At 42.4% G+C, this 14,357-nt stretch overlaps 1 protein-coding gene across 1 annotated transcript in view; it reads left to right on the forward strand.

The window, feature by feature from the left end:
- The first annotated feature begins 1,131 nt into the window (after nucleotides 1-1,131).
- JAKMIP3 (Janus kinase and microtubule interacting protein 3) overlaps nucleotides 1,132-14,357 on the forward strand; it is a 108,175-nt gene continuing 94,949 nt past the window's right edge. Inside the window, exons 1-2 of the mRNA XM_088476950.1 lie at nucleotides 1,132-1,270; nucleotides 10,723-11,220. Coding sequence (XP_088333076.1) covers nucleotides 1,133-1,270; nucleotides 10,723-11,220 — 636 coding nt within the window. The 5' untranslated portion in view covers nucleotide 1,132. The remainder of the gene's footprint in view (nucleotides 1,271-10,722; nucleotides 11,221-14,357) is intronic.

Here is a 14,357-nt window from a genome sequence, read left to right on the forward strand (position 1 = left end):
CTGGTACTTTATCTCCGGTCATTTTATCTCCATCCAAGGCTTAGTAAATAGACCCATATATCTGCAAGTCTGCCCAATATTGTATCAAATTTGATTTGTGCTTGATACGATATAATATCCTTAAAAATACCCCAACATGTTAGATCCTTTTCAACCACCTGCTAACTAAACAGTTAAGGTGCGTACACACGTAACGATTTTTTGAACGATTTGTCGTTAATGATGTCGTTATCGTTCAAAAAAATCGTTCAGTTTCTGAGTTATAACGATGAACGATAATCGTTCAAGCGCTCTCCCGTTTGTAGTTCATCGTCCATTTCAGGCTGTCCAACATAACGATTTTCATTAAGGGAAGGAACATTTTTCGTTCATCGTTGTAAAAATCGTTCATTACGCTTCAAAAAATCGTTCACTTTTTCAAGGGAAAATCTGACAGAAAATCATAGGTTACAAAATCGTTACATGTGTATGCACCTTTAGATTCCCATCTGATCTGATTACATAATTATCTAGAATGTCTGAATTATAATGTTCTGCACTTTATATCCTGTCATCGTAATGTTCTGCATTTTATATACTATTATTGTAATGTTCTGCACTCTATATCCTGTTATCGTAATATTCTGCATTTTATATCCTATCGTTGTAATGTTCTGCATTTTATATACTATTATTGTAATATTCTGCATTTTATATCCTGTTATCGTAATATTCTGCATTTTATATCCTATCGTTGTAATGTTCTGCACTTTATATCCTGTTATGGTTGCATTTTATCTATAAATGTACTCTTTAAGGCGCTGCAGACCATTTGTGGCACCTTTATAAATTAAGTTTATTATTAACTACTATTATTATTATTATTATTATTATTATTATTATTATTATTATTATTATCATTATATCCTTATCAATTTATTTAAGTGAGCCACTCCCTAGTTGTATCTCATCCAATTTAAAGACTGATTGCATTGTATTATTATTATGGAGCATCAACATTATGATGATTGTTAATGTCATGTTATGCCCTCTTTCAGACAAGAAACATGTAGAAAGAGAACAAGAGACACTGTGAAGCAGAGAGGTTCTCTCTCTGATCTGAACTGCGCCCTTCCTGCTACTCCACCTCACAATGTCAAAGAAGGGCGCTAGCAGCAGCAGAACCAAGGGAGACAGACCCGAATTACTCGCTTCCTTGCAGTCTGCCAATGAAGACCTAAGGGCAAAACTCACTGACATCCAGATTGAACTTCAACAGGAAAAGAGCAAGGTGGGTATCTTCTGCCTTATCTACAAATACTGTAGGTGGCTTAACGACAACGTTTTGTCTCATTTCCAAACTATGTTCCTTCTTATTTCTTACACAAGTGTTTTATAAAGTATAGATGGTCCAGGTTTCCAAATCCCTGCGGTGTTTTCGACCTTGGTTGCCCATTTGAGGGTCTTGATAGAGACAAACTTTGGACTCATATCTTTAATGCTGCATGATGCTTGGTGGCCATACATGGAATATGCCCAGAGCCTCCCTCCCATCGGAATCCTTTAAATAAGATCTGGCATCTAGCAGCCATGGAGAACATTTAATCTATCTCCACAACAAGTCCCATAAATATATTCAGGTTTGGTGTGACTGTCTAATCTGTAACAATTCCGCAACCACCAGAGATCCTACATCGGGTTTTTCAGAACATTACCTTTAAAGCAGGGTACACACTACAAGATCTATTCATTCTGATGCGAATTGGAATGATATATCGTACAGATATAATAGTGTGTATGCCCGATTGCAGGTTCACAAGGGTCGTTCATCGCATGCAATGAATGATGCGGTGCTGTAACCTACAGCATGGAACAATACATTGAGCCGTCATACACCAGATCATGCAGTAAATACGGTGCAAACTGAAGCTCCATAACCCAACTTTCTGCCTTTGGCAAGTATTCCCTGGCTGCCCTTTCTTTCTTCACGAGATTAGGTGCAGGGTCTCGGCCACCAGTACCCCCATCCCCCTCACCCCCGCCCCATTGTTCTATAGATATTTACTATATTTTTCTGTTACTGTTACTTTGTCCATCTAAAGAGTGATGACCATTATCACACTCACCTGTTCAAGAAAATAATATAAATTCTTTGAAAGAAATAGATATAGATGATACTCTGGCCCTCATTCAGAAACTGGGCAGCCACTTGCATCCTGACCGGCTGCCTCTGTTTCGGTCGTTAGGCTGTGGGTTTACACCCACAGCTCTAACGACCGCTAGGGTGATGGTCGCGATGGTCATAGACCATCGCGACCATCGGGGCTTACGACGAGACCCTAGGGTAGGGTCTCACTTGTCGTAAGCCCCGGAGAGCTTCTGACTCTGTCAGAGCCGGAAGCTCTCCACTGACATCACTAGTGATGTCAGTGGGGCCTCCCCCAAACGGCAGGCGTTCCCATGGCTGTCGATGTTGATTGACAGCTCGCCCCGTTTGGGCTGCCACCCCCCCGGCCCGCCTTCCAAACGGGGCGAGCTGTCAATCAACATCGACAGCTCACCCCCTTTGGAAAGAGACCCGTTACGACCAGCGCTGTCGGTCGTAGCGGGTCTCACGCATGCGCACGAAGGAGCCGGCTCCCTCGTGCGCATGCGCACTGGACAAACATTGAGGCGGCCGTGCGGTCGTAGACCGTACAGCCGCCTCTGAATGAAGCCCTCTGTGTAGATGCCAAGATGGTTTAGATACAGGCGCTGGAATGGTCTGTTTTTCTAAGCAGCTACTAAGACAGGGGTAGTCAAGCGCTTATGAACATAAATACATATAGAAAAAATAGTAGTGCTAAAATGAATACATAGAAATCAAATAAATACGTATAGATGGATAGTAATTACAAATAAAAGTAATACTTTAATAAAAGGATTGCATAAAGTCATACAATACATATGAGCAACATACCTCACCCTAATGAATGTCCATTTTTGCAATGCCTGTTCCCATATACTCTTCCGGATGGTATATAATAACTTAGATTAGTACTGTCCAGTAGGTATATATAATTACCAAGTTTATGCACCGGTAGAGGGATGATCCGATTAGCATAAAAGATCCATATGCGGCACTCGGAGCCCTCAGATGTCCACGGTGTACATAGATGGTTTGGTCCAGATAAACACAAGTAAGGACTTCCAAATTGGTAATGGTTCCTTAAAAACCGGCAAGCTGGTCGAGGCTTTTTATGGCATCCTGTGGGAAATCACAAGGTCACTTTGTTAGGTGAGGGCAAAACACCTAGATGATACTATGCTATATGAACAATCAATCATTACAACCAAAAGCTAATAATAGGATTGCATGCTGGCATCATTTAAAATTTGGTATTCTAGATTTTGATTTAAAGCTGTTTTTTGTTTGGAACATTGTACATTTCATTTTGCCTCTTGTCTTGTGACTTTAAACCGCAAGAGTTGAGAAAGTTCCTGGCATAAAGCCATGACAACTTCTTAAAGTTTCCTCATGATATGATGTTCAAATAATAAAGTATAATTATGTGATTTGCCAACGTAATTGGGGCTATAAGACCCATAGATGCCGTTCTAAGGGGAGCAGTTCTGTGCTCCATGTCATATGCATGTCAATCTATAAACTTTCAATAAATAATTTGCTTTGCACTGAAATATCGGAGTGGACATTTTCATGTCTGGATCAAAGGATTTAGCATAGCAATAGTCTTCATGTCACTGCTGGTCGAATGGTTATTTGCTGGGGCCACCACATCCTCTGCCCAAAGTGGCGTTATAACACTAAATTGGGCCCTAGTTATCAGACTGGGGTCACAGGAGAGAGAAAGTCCAGGGAATGAGGAACAAGGGGGAGTGTGTATAACTTCTTAAAATATCCCCCCTCTTATCTAAAAACTCAAACACTTACAAATTGTTACAATGTAAGTATTAAAACACTTCAGACGCTATATTTGATATCTAGAAGTATAATAAGAATGAGTTTGAGGCTTATAAAGTGTCACTTATTATGACAAAACATATGCTATAAACTGGCAAACACTATAGCGTTTGAAAGAGTCATTTCTCTCGAATCACCTGGTGACCCTATCAATGGGGTAAGGGTGAACATTGGAAAAAAGCTTTTAGTTCTATTACAATCTCTGAAAATGATAAATACCTTTTCATATAAAATAAATAGAGATTTATCAAAGCTTCAGATAAAGTGAAGAGAGATAAGCTGGGTACACACTAGACGATGAGTGTGGCCAGCGGCGAAAGATGCGACGGCATGATATATCGGGCAGTCTGTACACACTGCACGATCTGGTGTTTGACCGCCCGATATATCGTTCCCCCAACCACATCCAGAAGCATGGTGTAGACTGCCGATGAACGATGCACGGGAGCGCGCAATAGTGCCTACACACTGGGAGATGTGGATGATTTAACATTCCGATTTGCCTCAAAATGACAAATCGTCCAATATATTGTTTAGTGTGTACCTAGCTATAAAGTACCAACCAATTAGCTCCTAACTGCCATTTTTCAAACACATCCTGTAAAATGACAGAAACTTACTGGTTGGTACGTTATCTCTTTCCACTTTATCTCTCTCCAAGCTTTGATACATCTCCCCCTTAATTAAAAAAAAAAAAAAGTGTGTTGCATTTTATGAATAAACTACAGTGCAGCGACTTGTATTTATAACATTTCCATCTCTATTGATCGGGAAATCTTAAAGCAGCGGTTTTGCATTTACAAGCAGTATGTACAGTAATGCAAGTACAATAGATGATGAAAGCTATTACCAATGATTCTAATTCCCAGAGGATGCTGTGCTATAAACTGTGTGTACGATCTACTTTAACAAAACCTTTAGTATTGCCACAGTGCAATCTACAAATAGGATGTTTTTACATTGTGCTCTATTCTCTATTCCCCAAGAAAAGCCCAGTGAGATCATGGTGCAAAGATAGTTAATGGGGGGAAATGTATCAAACCAATAGCAGCCAATCAGCTTTTACTTATCATTTTATGAAATGTACTTGATAAGTGCTAGCTATAAGCTAATTGGTTGCTATGGGCAACTGTCCACTTTTCCACTCTTTAGAAGGTTTAACATTCCCCTTAAATGTGTTAGTTTTTGTATTTCAATCTCTATTCCTACTGTATTTTAGTTTATTCTTTTAGGTTTAAATAGTGTTTTGGTTGTATTTTTTACCAATCAGTAAGTTACTGTACAATAGGTATTTTGTCCAATCAAAGAAAATGTACATTTTTAATTTAACACTAAACCAGATTAGTTGGTTCCTGCACCTTTTGAGGTAAAAAAACCTCCAGTTATAGATAGTACCCATTGCCCCGGTCTCCCACTGTTACTATAATGCAGCAGCTCATTATTACTTACTGGAGGGAGAGGAACAGGTTATCTATGTAAGTTGGGATGGTGGGGTGCAGTAATTGGAGACTCTGGGGCTTCTGTACAATCAGGACTCGGAGCCTCATATTACAAATAGATGCTGGCAAAATGTCTACTGACAAACCTGATGCGGGTGGCTGTCGGGATGCCGACGGTCCAAATGCCGACCATCGGCATCCCAACTGTCTAATCACGGCATACCAATCGAAGGTGCTGCGGGCGCGGACAGCTGCAGGGAGAGGGAGGATTAGGTTAGGGGCTCCCGGGAGGGACTTGGGGTTAGGCACCCCCCGGGAGGGTTAGGCTAGGGGAAGGGGGGTTAGGGTTAGGCACCGCCGGGGGGAGGTTAGGGTTAGGCACCCCCCAAGGAGACTTACGTTTAGGCTGTGGGAAGGGGGGGTTAGGTTTAGGCACTTACAGGGGGGGTTAGGGTTAGCACTCCTAAGGGAGGGTTAGGGGGGGTTAGGTTAGTAAATGGTTAAAATATGTACATGTTGGGATCTTCACTGCTGGTCTTCTGCTGTCGGGATTAGAACCGGCAGTATACCATATCAATCCCCCTGATGCCTAAATCATATCTTTGCTGGTAATAATGAGAGCATGTACGTAGGGGACTGGGGAAGTCAGATCTTGCTAGTGTTAGGTGTTTGCATGCTGCCATTAGTGAAAAAGAGGGGGGTGGGGTCAAGGCAATACTTTATCCAAGGGAAACACAGATAAAATCAAAACTACTAAAGAGGAATGTTTTTTGCTAACTCACCTCATTCCTTTCTTCCCACTCCTCTTTAGACCCTCTCCAGCCTGGCTTCCATCACCACCACTCTAGTGAAACTGCCCTCACCATGGTCAACAATGACCCTCTCACTGGTAAAGGCAAAGGTCTCTTCTACATTCTCATTCATCTCAACCTATCTGTGGCACTTGCAATGTTGATCACTCACATCTGCTTCAAACACTCCATTCCATCGGTCTCCATGAATCTTCCCTCTCATGGTTCACCTCTTACCTAACTGATCGTTCCTTTTCTGTATCTACCTCAACTTCCACCTCCTCCCCTCTTTATCTACCCATTCCTCTACAAGAGGCCCCTCCTCTTCTCATCCTCCTTTCCTCCCCATTCTGCCCCCATCCAAGGGGTCCCTCTTCTTCTCAATGCTCACCTCCTACCCTCTTTCTCTCTACCCCCCCCCCCCAGGCTCTGTCCTTGGGCACATTCTCTTCTTACTGCACATCTCTTCCTATGGAAAACTCATCAGCTCACTCAGGTCTCTAACTGCCTCTCATCTATCTCATCCTAGAAATCCCCAACAAACGTAAACATTGGCAAATCTGAACACATAGTCTTCCCCCCTTCCTCTCAACCTGTCTCTAGTTACCATTATCCCGCTCCTGTCTGTTTCTAAAGTCTGCTGCCTACATGTTACCCTGGAATCCTCCCTGTCCTTTACCCCACACATTAGAAATATATCTCACACTTGCAGTTTCAACCTCTGAAACAACCATAAGACCAGGCACTTACTTACTCCAGATTCCACCAAATCCCTTATCCATGCACTCATCGTCTCCCGCCTCGACTACTGTAACCTCCTAATCTCTGGCCTCATCCTCTTTCTATTTTCCCCATTTAAAGTTATCATGAACTCTCATTTTCCTTCTTAACCATTCTGTGTCAGCTTCCCTCCTCTGCAACCTGCTTCATTGGCTCACAATCCCCCTCTGAATCCAGTTCAAACTCCTAACCCTCACTTACAAAGCTCTTGGGTGTTGAAGTATCAAGCAGTGAAAAGACTGGAGATGTTGCCAGCAACCAATCACCTTTGAGGTAGTATTTATCAAGTACAGTCTATAAAATGATAGGTAGGAGCTGATTGGTTGCTATGGGCAACTTCTCCACTGGTCCACTTCTTTATTCTTTTCACTGCTTGATACTTCAACCCCTTAATCCCTTTGCACCCTTCTACATCTCTGACCTTATTCTGTCTGCACTCCTTCTCATCCCTTTTGCTCTACCTCAACTCTCCTCATGCCCATCTTCAGGACTTGTACCACTCAGCTCTTCTCCTCTGGAACTCACTCCCTCACCAAGTCAGACTTTCTTCCAATCTTGCCAGCTTCAAAGAGGCACTAAAAAATGACCTTTTCACCAAAGCCTAACATCACCACTCCTAATTCTCTACTACTCCCTCCTCCCCTATACTACGTTTTTCCCAAGTTCACCCATGAACTGTACACCCCTTCTCTTAGCATGTAAGCTCTCACAGGCAGGGCCCTCCTTGCTCATGTTTAATCCCTTGCACTATACTTTCTTTCAGAAATCCTTTCTCTGATCTCTTAGTCCTTTTCTATGCTTACCTGGGATCAGTCTCACTGAATGCTGAACTGCCCCGTGTCCCACCCCCCATCCTACTGACATTCCAACACTAATGGTGCGTACACACGGTATGATTAAATTGCATGATATGAACGATAACAATATTGTTCATATCGTTATCGTTCATATCGTGCATTTTTTGGTGCCTCCAACTCACGTGCGCGGGCACGTATGGACAATAAAGATATCGTCCATCGACCGTGCATGCAGGCCAACCTGGTCGATATCGACCAGGTTACTATAGGGACCAGCGATCGTTGATTGTAGGTCGTTGGCCGTTGTTGGTGGTGTGCTGGATAATAGATATCGATCATCCAGCATACCTGAAAGATCGTTCAACGATATCATTATCGCTGACGATTGTCCTGTGTGTATTCACCATTACAGTCAAGACACGGGGAGTCACCCTATCCTGATATTTGTCTGCATCATACCTAGTCAATCAATTGTTACACTGTACTGTGCTGTGGTTACATCTACTTAGTCATTGTAATAGTAATGTCAGTTTCCCTGTTCATTGTAATTGTAATGTCAGTTTCCCTATTTTTGTATTTTCTTTGTACGGCACTGCGGAAACTGTGGCGCCATAAAATTAAAATATTAATATAATTTAAAAAAAACAAACATTATTACCTAAATGATATGAAGGCTTTGGCGAAAAACACACATCAATTAAGAATGATAAAGCCATGTACTTATTTAGAAGTTGCAAAAAACAATCCATTAAAGTTGCCTGTAAGTAAACAACCATTTTACTTCCTACAGTACAGAATATTGCATGGTCTGTAAGTTTTATAGCATAGAAGAAATGAATGCAAGACATTATGTTATTGGCTCTATGCCCTGCCTTCTGTGAGTGTCTGAATTAGTTCAAGTGAATTAAACACAACTGCAGAAGGATTACAGTTGCATTGACCCCTGTGTCCAGAAAACCCAGTGTGGCCTATTTACTAATAATTGCAGTACAGCCCTGAATGTTAACATTCCTTATCGCACATATCAGTGCAATTATGAATGTATTTTCCGGGCTATTTACCAATGTAGCCATGATGGGACAGCTGTTCTGATAAGCATATGCACTAAAAGACCAGGAGGGAGCAGAGAGATCCTGTTTGCACTCTGGGCCTGATTCAGACACGGTCGCTAGGCTGCGTTCGCACGTAGCCTGCCGATGTTTGCAATTTACCAGTACAAGTACCAGTTTATGCGATCACAAATCGTTTGCACCCTGTACACAGATGCTCCACTAGAATGAGTGACAGTACGTGCCGTTTGTGGGTGGTGACAGGGGGTGGTCGATGGTAACGGAGGTGTGGTGATGCGAACGCATGCATGCCTGTGCGTGGAACGCCATTTCAGGGGCGTGCATAATTAAGACGCAACGTCAGCATACACGTCACATGGCTGAATTACACACAGCAGCACTCTCAGTGCTTGCAGTAGGGTATGGTCAGACACAATTGCTGCGTATGGGTCCGATGTTACTCGATGTTACCAATTATTTAATACACTTCCTGGACATGACGTATGTTACTAAGGGAAAGTGGGCGTCTTGTGTCAGGCTGGTGGGCATCTATATACACACCGCGATAGCACGGCAAGACATAGCGGGCGTGCTAATGTCTTGTTATCGATAGGGGGATTTGCATACTTTGGCTGCTGATGGCTGCGTGCGAAAGCAGCCTAGTGATTGGGTCTGAATCAGGCCCTCTGATAGCTGTTGCCATTGGAAAGAACATGCTAACGGCATCAGAAGAGGGCATCAGCTTTTGTTTATGCATGATTGAAGGGGTCGAAAAGCTTTATAAATAAGCATCAGTGTTTCTTAAACAAGACTTGGTGAACGAGATGTAACCTTACCAGTGAGACACACACCTTATATAATGAGCCCTTCTGTCTCAAAATGCCACATCAACAGATATTTAGATTTCCTCGACAAAGCTTATTCATGCCTACAGAATGGTTGTTGTTAAGCCCTGGCTAGAGATTCCATGTTTATCCTTTCAAAGCAAATATATTGTAAATAACAGTAATTCTGTGTGCGTTAGCAGCACAATGCCTTCCTAAGTGGTTTAGATGAGTCTATACAAATATCTAATTTTGTACTGTTTATCATTAATTTCAAACAAATAATGGGGCTGCATGTTGTGCCAGACAGGCAGTGTATAGAAAAGGAAGGAAGCATGTGTTACTGAAGCTCATTTTTGATACAACAATTTTTTTATATCTTCTTGGTACATATTGGTGATATTTAGATATAGATAGATATAGATCTATGTAGATATATAAAACCATTGATGGATAGGCCACCGATGGCCATTCCCACTCTGACCCTAAGTAAGTCACAGGGGCTGGTTAAAATATGGTGCTCATAGCAGTCATTGGTGGGAAGAGTAATGTGAGTGCAATCCTGGTCCCGATTGGGCTGCAGTGTTCACCTGACAGGAATCCAAAATGGCTGCATCCATGCAACCAAGCTGTTTGTTTACAATGCAGGACAGTGCTTCAGGATTGCTGTGGACGGCCAGGAGAAGCACAGGAGACCATGACATGACACTACTAGACAGGACAAGCACGGCCAAGACACCAATGTTTGAAAGATAGATACTGTAAATAGATAGATAGATAGATAAATTTCCTTTTATTGTTTAGTTTATTTCTGTATTTGCACTGATAATATATTATTGGATCCTCTGACCTACCACAAAGTGGCAAAACCATGTTCTTTTTCTCTATAACCTAAAGGTATTTTGCTGATTGTAAATGACAAACCACTTGCAAATTATGTGTATTATTGTGACTATCAGACTTTACCACTAAAATACCACCTTTAGAACAGCTATAGTATTTTTTATGGGGTTTTTTTAGCTATCATTTACAATGTTCACATTGTGTCCATTAATTCATAAATAAACATCAGTTTTTGTTCTGGGTCCTTTTCTATGTCTAGGTCAGCAAACTTGAAAGAGAGAAAAATCAAGAGATCCGTCAAATTCGGGAACACGGGCAGCATAAAAATATTGTCCTTGTGACCGAGCTAAAGGCCAAGCTGCATGAGGAGAAAATGAAGGAGCTCCAAGCTGTCCGGGAAGCCTTACTAAGGCAGCACGATTCTGAGATGATCCGGGTTATTAAAATAAAAGACACTGAGAACCAGAGGCTGCAAGCTGTGGTGAACGCGCTGAGAGATGCCGCTCCGGACAAAGTTAAAACCGTTCTTTACAATGAGGCAAAGGAGGAAGCCAAAAAAAGTTTTGAATTTGAGAAAATCAAAATGCAGCAGGAGATTTTTGAGCTAAAAGGAGCCAAAAAGCAAATGGAGGAAACGTTGACTGTGGTTATCCAAGCCGATAAAATGAAGGCCGCGGAAATTAGGAGTGTGTTTCATTTACATCAAGAGGAGATCTTTAAAATTAAGAGGGAATGTGAGAGAGAAATCCGCAGATTGGTATGTGCCGAAATCACTTTCAATTAAATATTGTGCTTAAATTTTCTAGTGCCAATAATGCAGTTTCGTCTTGTATTTGCAGTATAAATTCAAGTTGGAACGATTAAGGGGTCTATTCAATAAGCCTTGGAGAGAGATAAAGTGGACGGAGATAAAGGACCAACCAATCAGCTCCTAACTGTCACTCTGCAGGCTGTGTTTGAAAAATGACAGTTAGGAGCTGATTGGTTGGTACTTTATTTCTCTCAGCTTTATCTCTCTCCAAGGCTTAGTTTATAGACCCCTAAGGATTTATAATTCATCTTCCAGTCTCAGGTGCCTACCACAGATTTAGGGGGAGAAGTATCACATCTTCTAAAGAGGACAAGTCGAGACGTTTACTCCATAGCAGCCAATTAGCTTCTAGTTATGATTTATCAAGTAGATTCTATAAAAAGAAAGGTAGAAGCTGATTGGTTGCTATGGGCAACTGCTCCACCTGTCCTCTTTAGAAGATTTGATACATATTCCCCTTAAAACGGTAATTAATTTTGCATGAAAAAACTATTATGAGGAATTTCATTCATACAAGGACCTATTAGCAACAGAGTTCTCGCACCATGGTCTCATCCTGCTGGCAAGCAACAATACATAGTGAATCCCATGGGCAGCCCATTTACTGCTGTAGTTTCATACAGAACTCTGCTATCAATCTTGGGTCACGCCTTTCAAAGCAATGACTCATAGGAAAGCTGGTTGGGGCTTTGGGGACCTGTGTAATAATAATGATAAATTAATAATAAATTAAAATTAGGCCGAATAATATAACTTGCAACATTTCTTCTTTTTTGTCTTGATTCATTTTATTATTACACAGCATACAGTTCAAATGTAGATACAGCTGACATCATACTGAGCTTGCAATAGTCGTCATACAGAAGATGGTTGACATACATGCGCCATATAGGTATAAAATGCCATATGTCGTTTAAAATCAGTATAGTATGTACGGCAAGGCGTGATACCTTAAAGCAAGTTGTTTTTCTTTTTGTTTTTTAAGACTTTTTTTTAGCTTCAGGCAGGGAGTCCCCTCCTCACAGTCTGGGGCCCCCTCTACTCTCTCCGGCGGCCGTGGCGCACTGACAGGTTCAGTAGACTCCGGGCACTAGTGCCCGAAGTCTACTGTGCATGCCCAGGACACCGGGAAAATGGCACGGCAGCTATTTTCCCCCGTGATTTCCCTACTGCACATGCGCAGAACGCCGGGAAAATGGCTGCGGCGGCCATTTTACAGGCGTTCTGTGTAGTGCCTCTCCAGCCGACGTGGGACTTCGGAGATGTAAGCATTAGAAAGTATGGGTGCAGGGTGTACAGTGTGGGCCCCCCTGGACCCAGGGGCCCTTGTGCACCCTGCAACCATTATAAATACGCCCGACTCCAGGCCAGTCTATCAAAGTTAATAGAGGACGTATCTGTAAAGTAAATCTAGTCAGTTTTTCTTATACTTCTGTACGTACCAAGCAATGGTTTTATGTCATGAACAAAATGTGCTTCCGTGCGCTTTCCATTTTGAAATATATTAATTTTCTTTTTCACTTTTACAGGTTTATTGGATTTATTTTTCTTTTCTTTATTTTTTACGTCATACTATCTGTTCTTTGTGAAGTGATGTGTATTTAAAATTGTAAATAAAGCAATACTACCTAGAGAAGGACAAATACTAGTTGGTTAAATAAAAATCCTAATAGCAATCGTATTTTTTTTTCATAAACATTCCTCTGCCAAATGGAAACCTAATGGATACTGTTTTGTAAAGCTACTGTCCTAAGGTGGCATATTAGATAGGTCATGTGCAGTTTCATCGTTACTGACCCTTCCCAATATCTCAGGGGACGTCTGTTATTTTAGCCTTGTTCCCAGGTGCTTGTCTTTTCCATCGACTGTTCTCAGCAGAGGGAAAATGTATCTGACAGCAGGAAGGTTGTTTTCCAAATAGCAACACCCTGAGCAGTCTATGGTTAGGCCAAGCGTGCCAAATCTTTCAGAATGTCTGGGTCTCCGATATTGCGGGGCGCTCCCAGACTCCTGTAAGTGTTGGCCAGTCTCCCGCATGCTGTTCACATCCGGAATGAAGTGGACAGCCCAGGGGTTTAATGATGCGATTCACATTGATTCACAATATCATAGCCTCGCTGCAGATTGCAGCCTTGAACACAGTGGTCAGGGAACAGGGGTAAATTACCCCACATGGGGTAAAAATGAAATCCCTGGGGGTAATGGACGGACAGCAGGGCATGCATATGAATCATTCTATAATGATTCATATGCATGCCCGGCTGTGCCGCAGGGAGGCTCTAAGCCAGACACCTGCTGAGATGTTATTACCAGCGGGCATCCGGCTCCTTCCCTGCAGCGCCGCGTTAGCCGGAGGCTGGAGTTCTCTTCTGAACTCCAGCTTCCACCTCTCTCCATGCGCACTATGGGAGAAACGTCATGACGTTTCTCCCATAGTTCCGAGGAGCAGCCGGGCGGACAGGACGGCGGCGGATGCAGGAGCAGGGATTAAGGTAAGTGGTTTTTTTTGTACAAGCGGCACTACATGGGCATAACTATGGGGGCACTACTACAGGGGCATTATATGGGGGCACTACTACAGGGGCATAACTATGGGGGCACTACTACAGGGGCATAACTATGGGGTCACTGCTATATGATTTCCTTCCTTTCAAATCAAGGGGGTAACGTCGGCATATCTAAATATATTTTGAGGTAAAAGGTAAAAAAGTTCCCTGACCCCTGGTCTAGGACACTAGGGTCCGATGATACTTGATGTTACCGATGTATACGCAGGATTGCGAGGTCTTACAGATGTGTGAAAGCGGTAGTGGGCATCTCTATGTCGGGTGAGCAGTTGCAGGCATTAGCATATTTTTGCAGCAGAACTGCGTGTGTCACCGCAGTTGCGAACGCAATAGTGACCTGTAGGGAATCAGGCCCTTTGTTCTCCTCCCTGTGTTTCCAGGCTCAACCAATCAATGCAGCAGTGGAGGTAGAACTGGAATGTTCTTGTGTTCCTACATGATACAAAATACACTATGGGCTCTCTTTACGAAGCTGCAGCTTTTGTAAGCTGCTGCTGCTGCCCAGTGGGTTGGAGG

This window comes from Taudactylus pleione, unplaced genomic scaffold, assembly GCF_031769625.1.
Source record: "Taudactylus pleione unplaced genomic scaffold, aTauple2 ptg000198l, whole genome shotgun sequence".
Taxonomy (NCBI): Eukaryota; Metazoa; Chordata; class Amphibia; order Anura; family Myobatrachidae; genus Taudactylus; species Taudactylus pleione.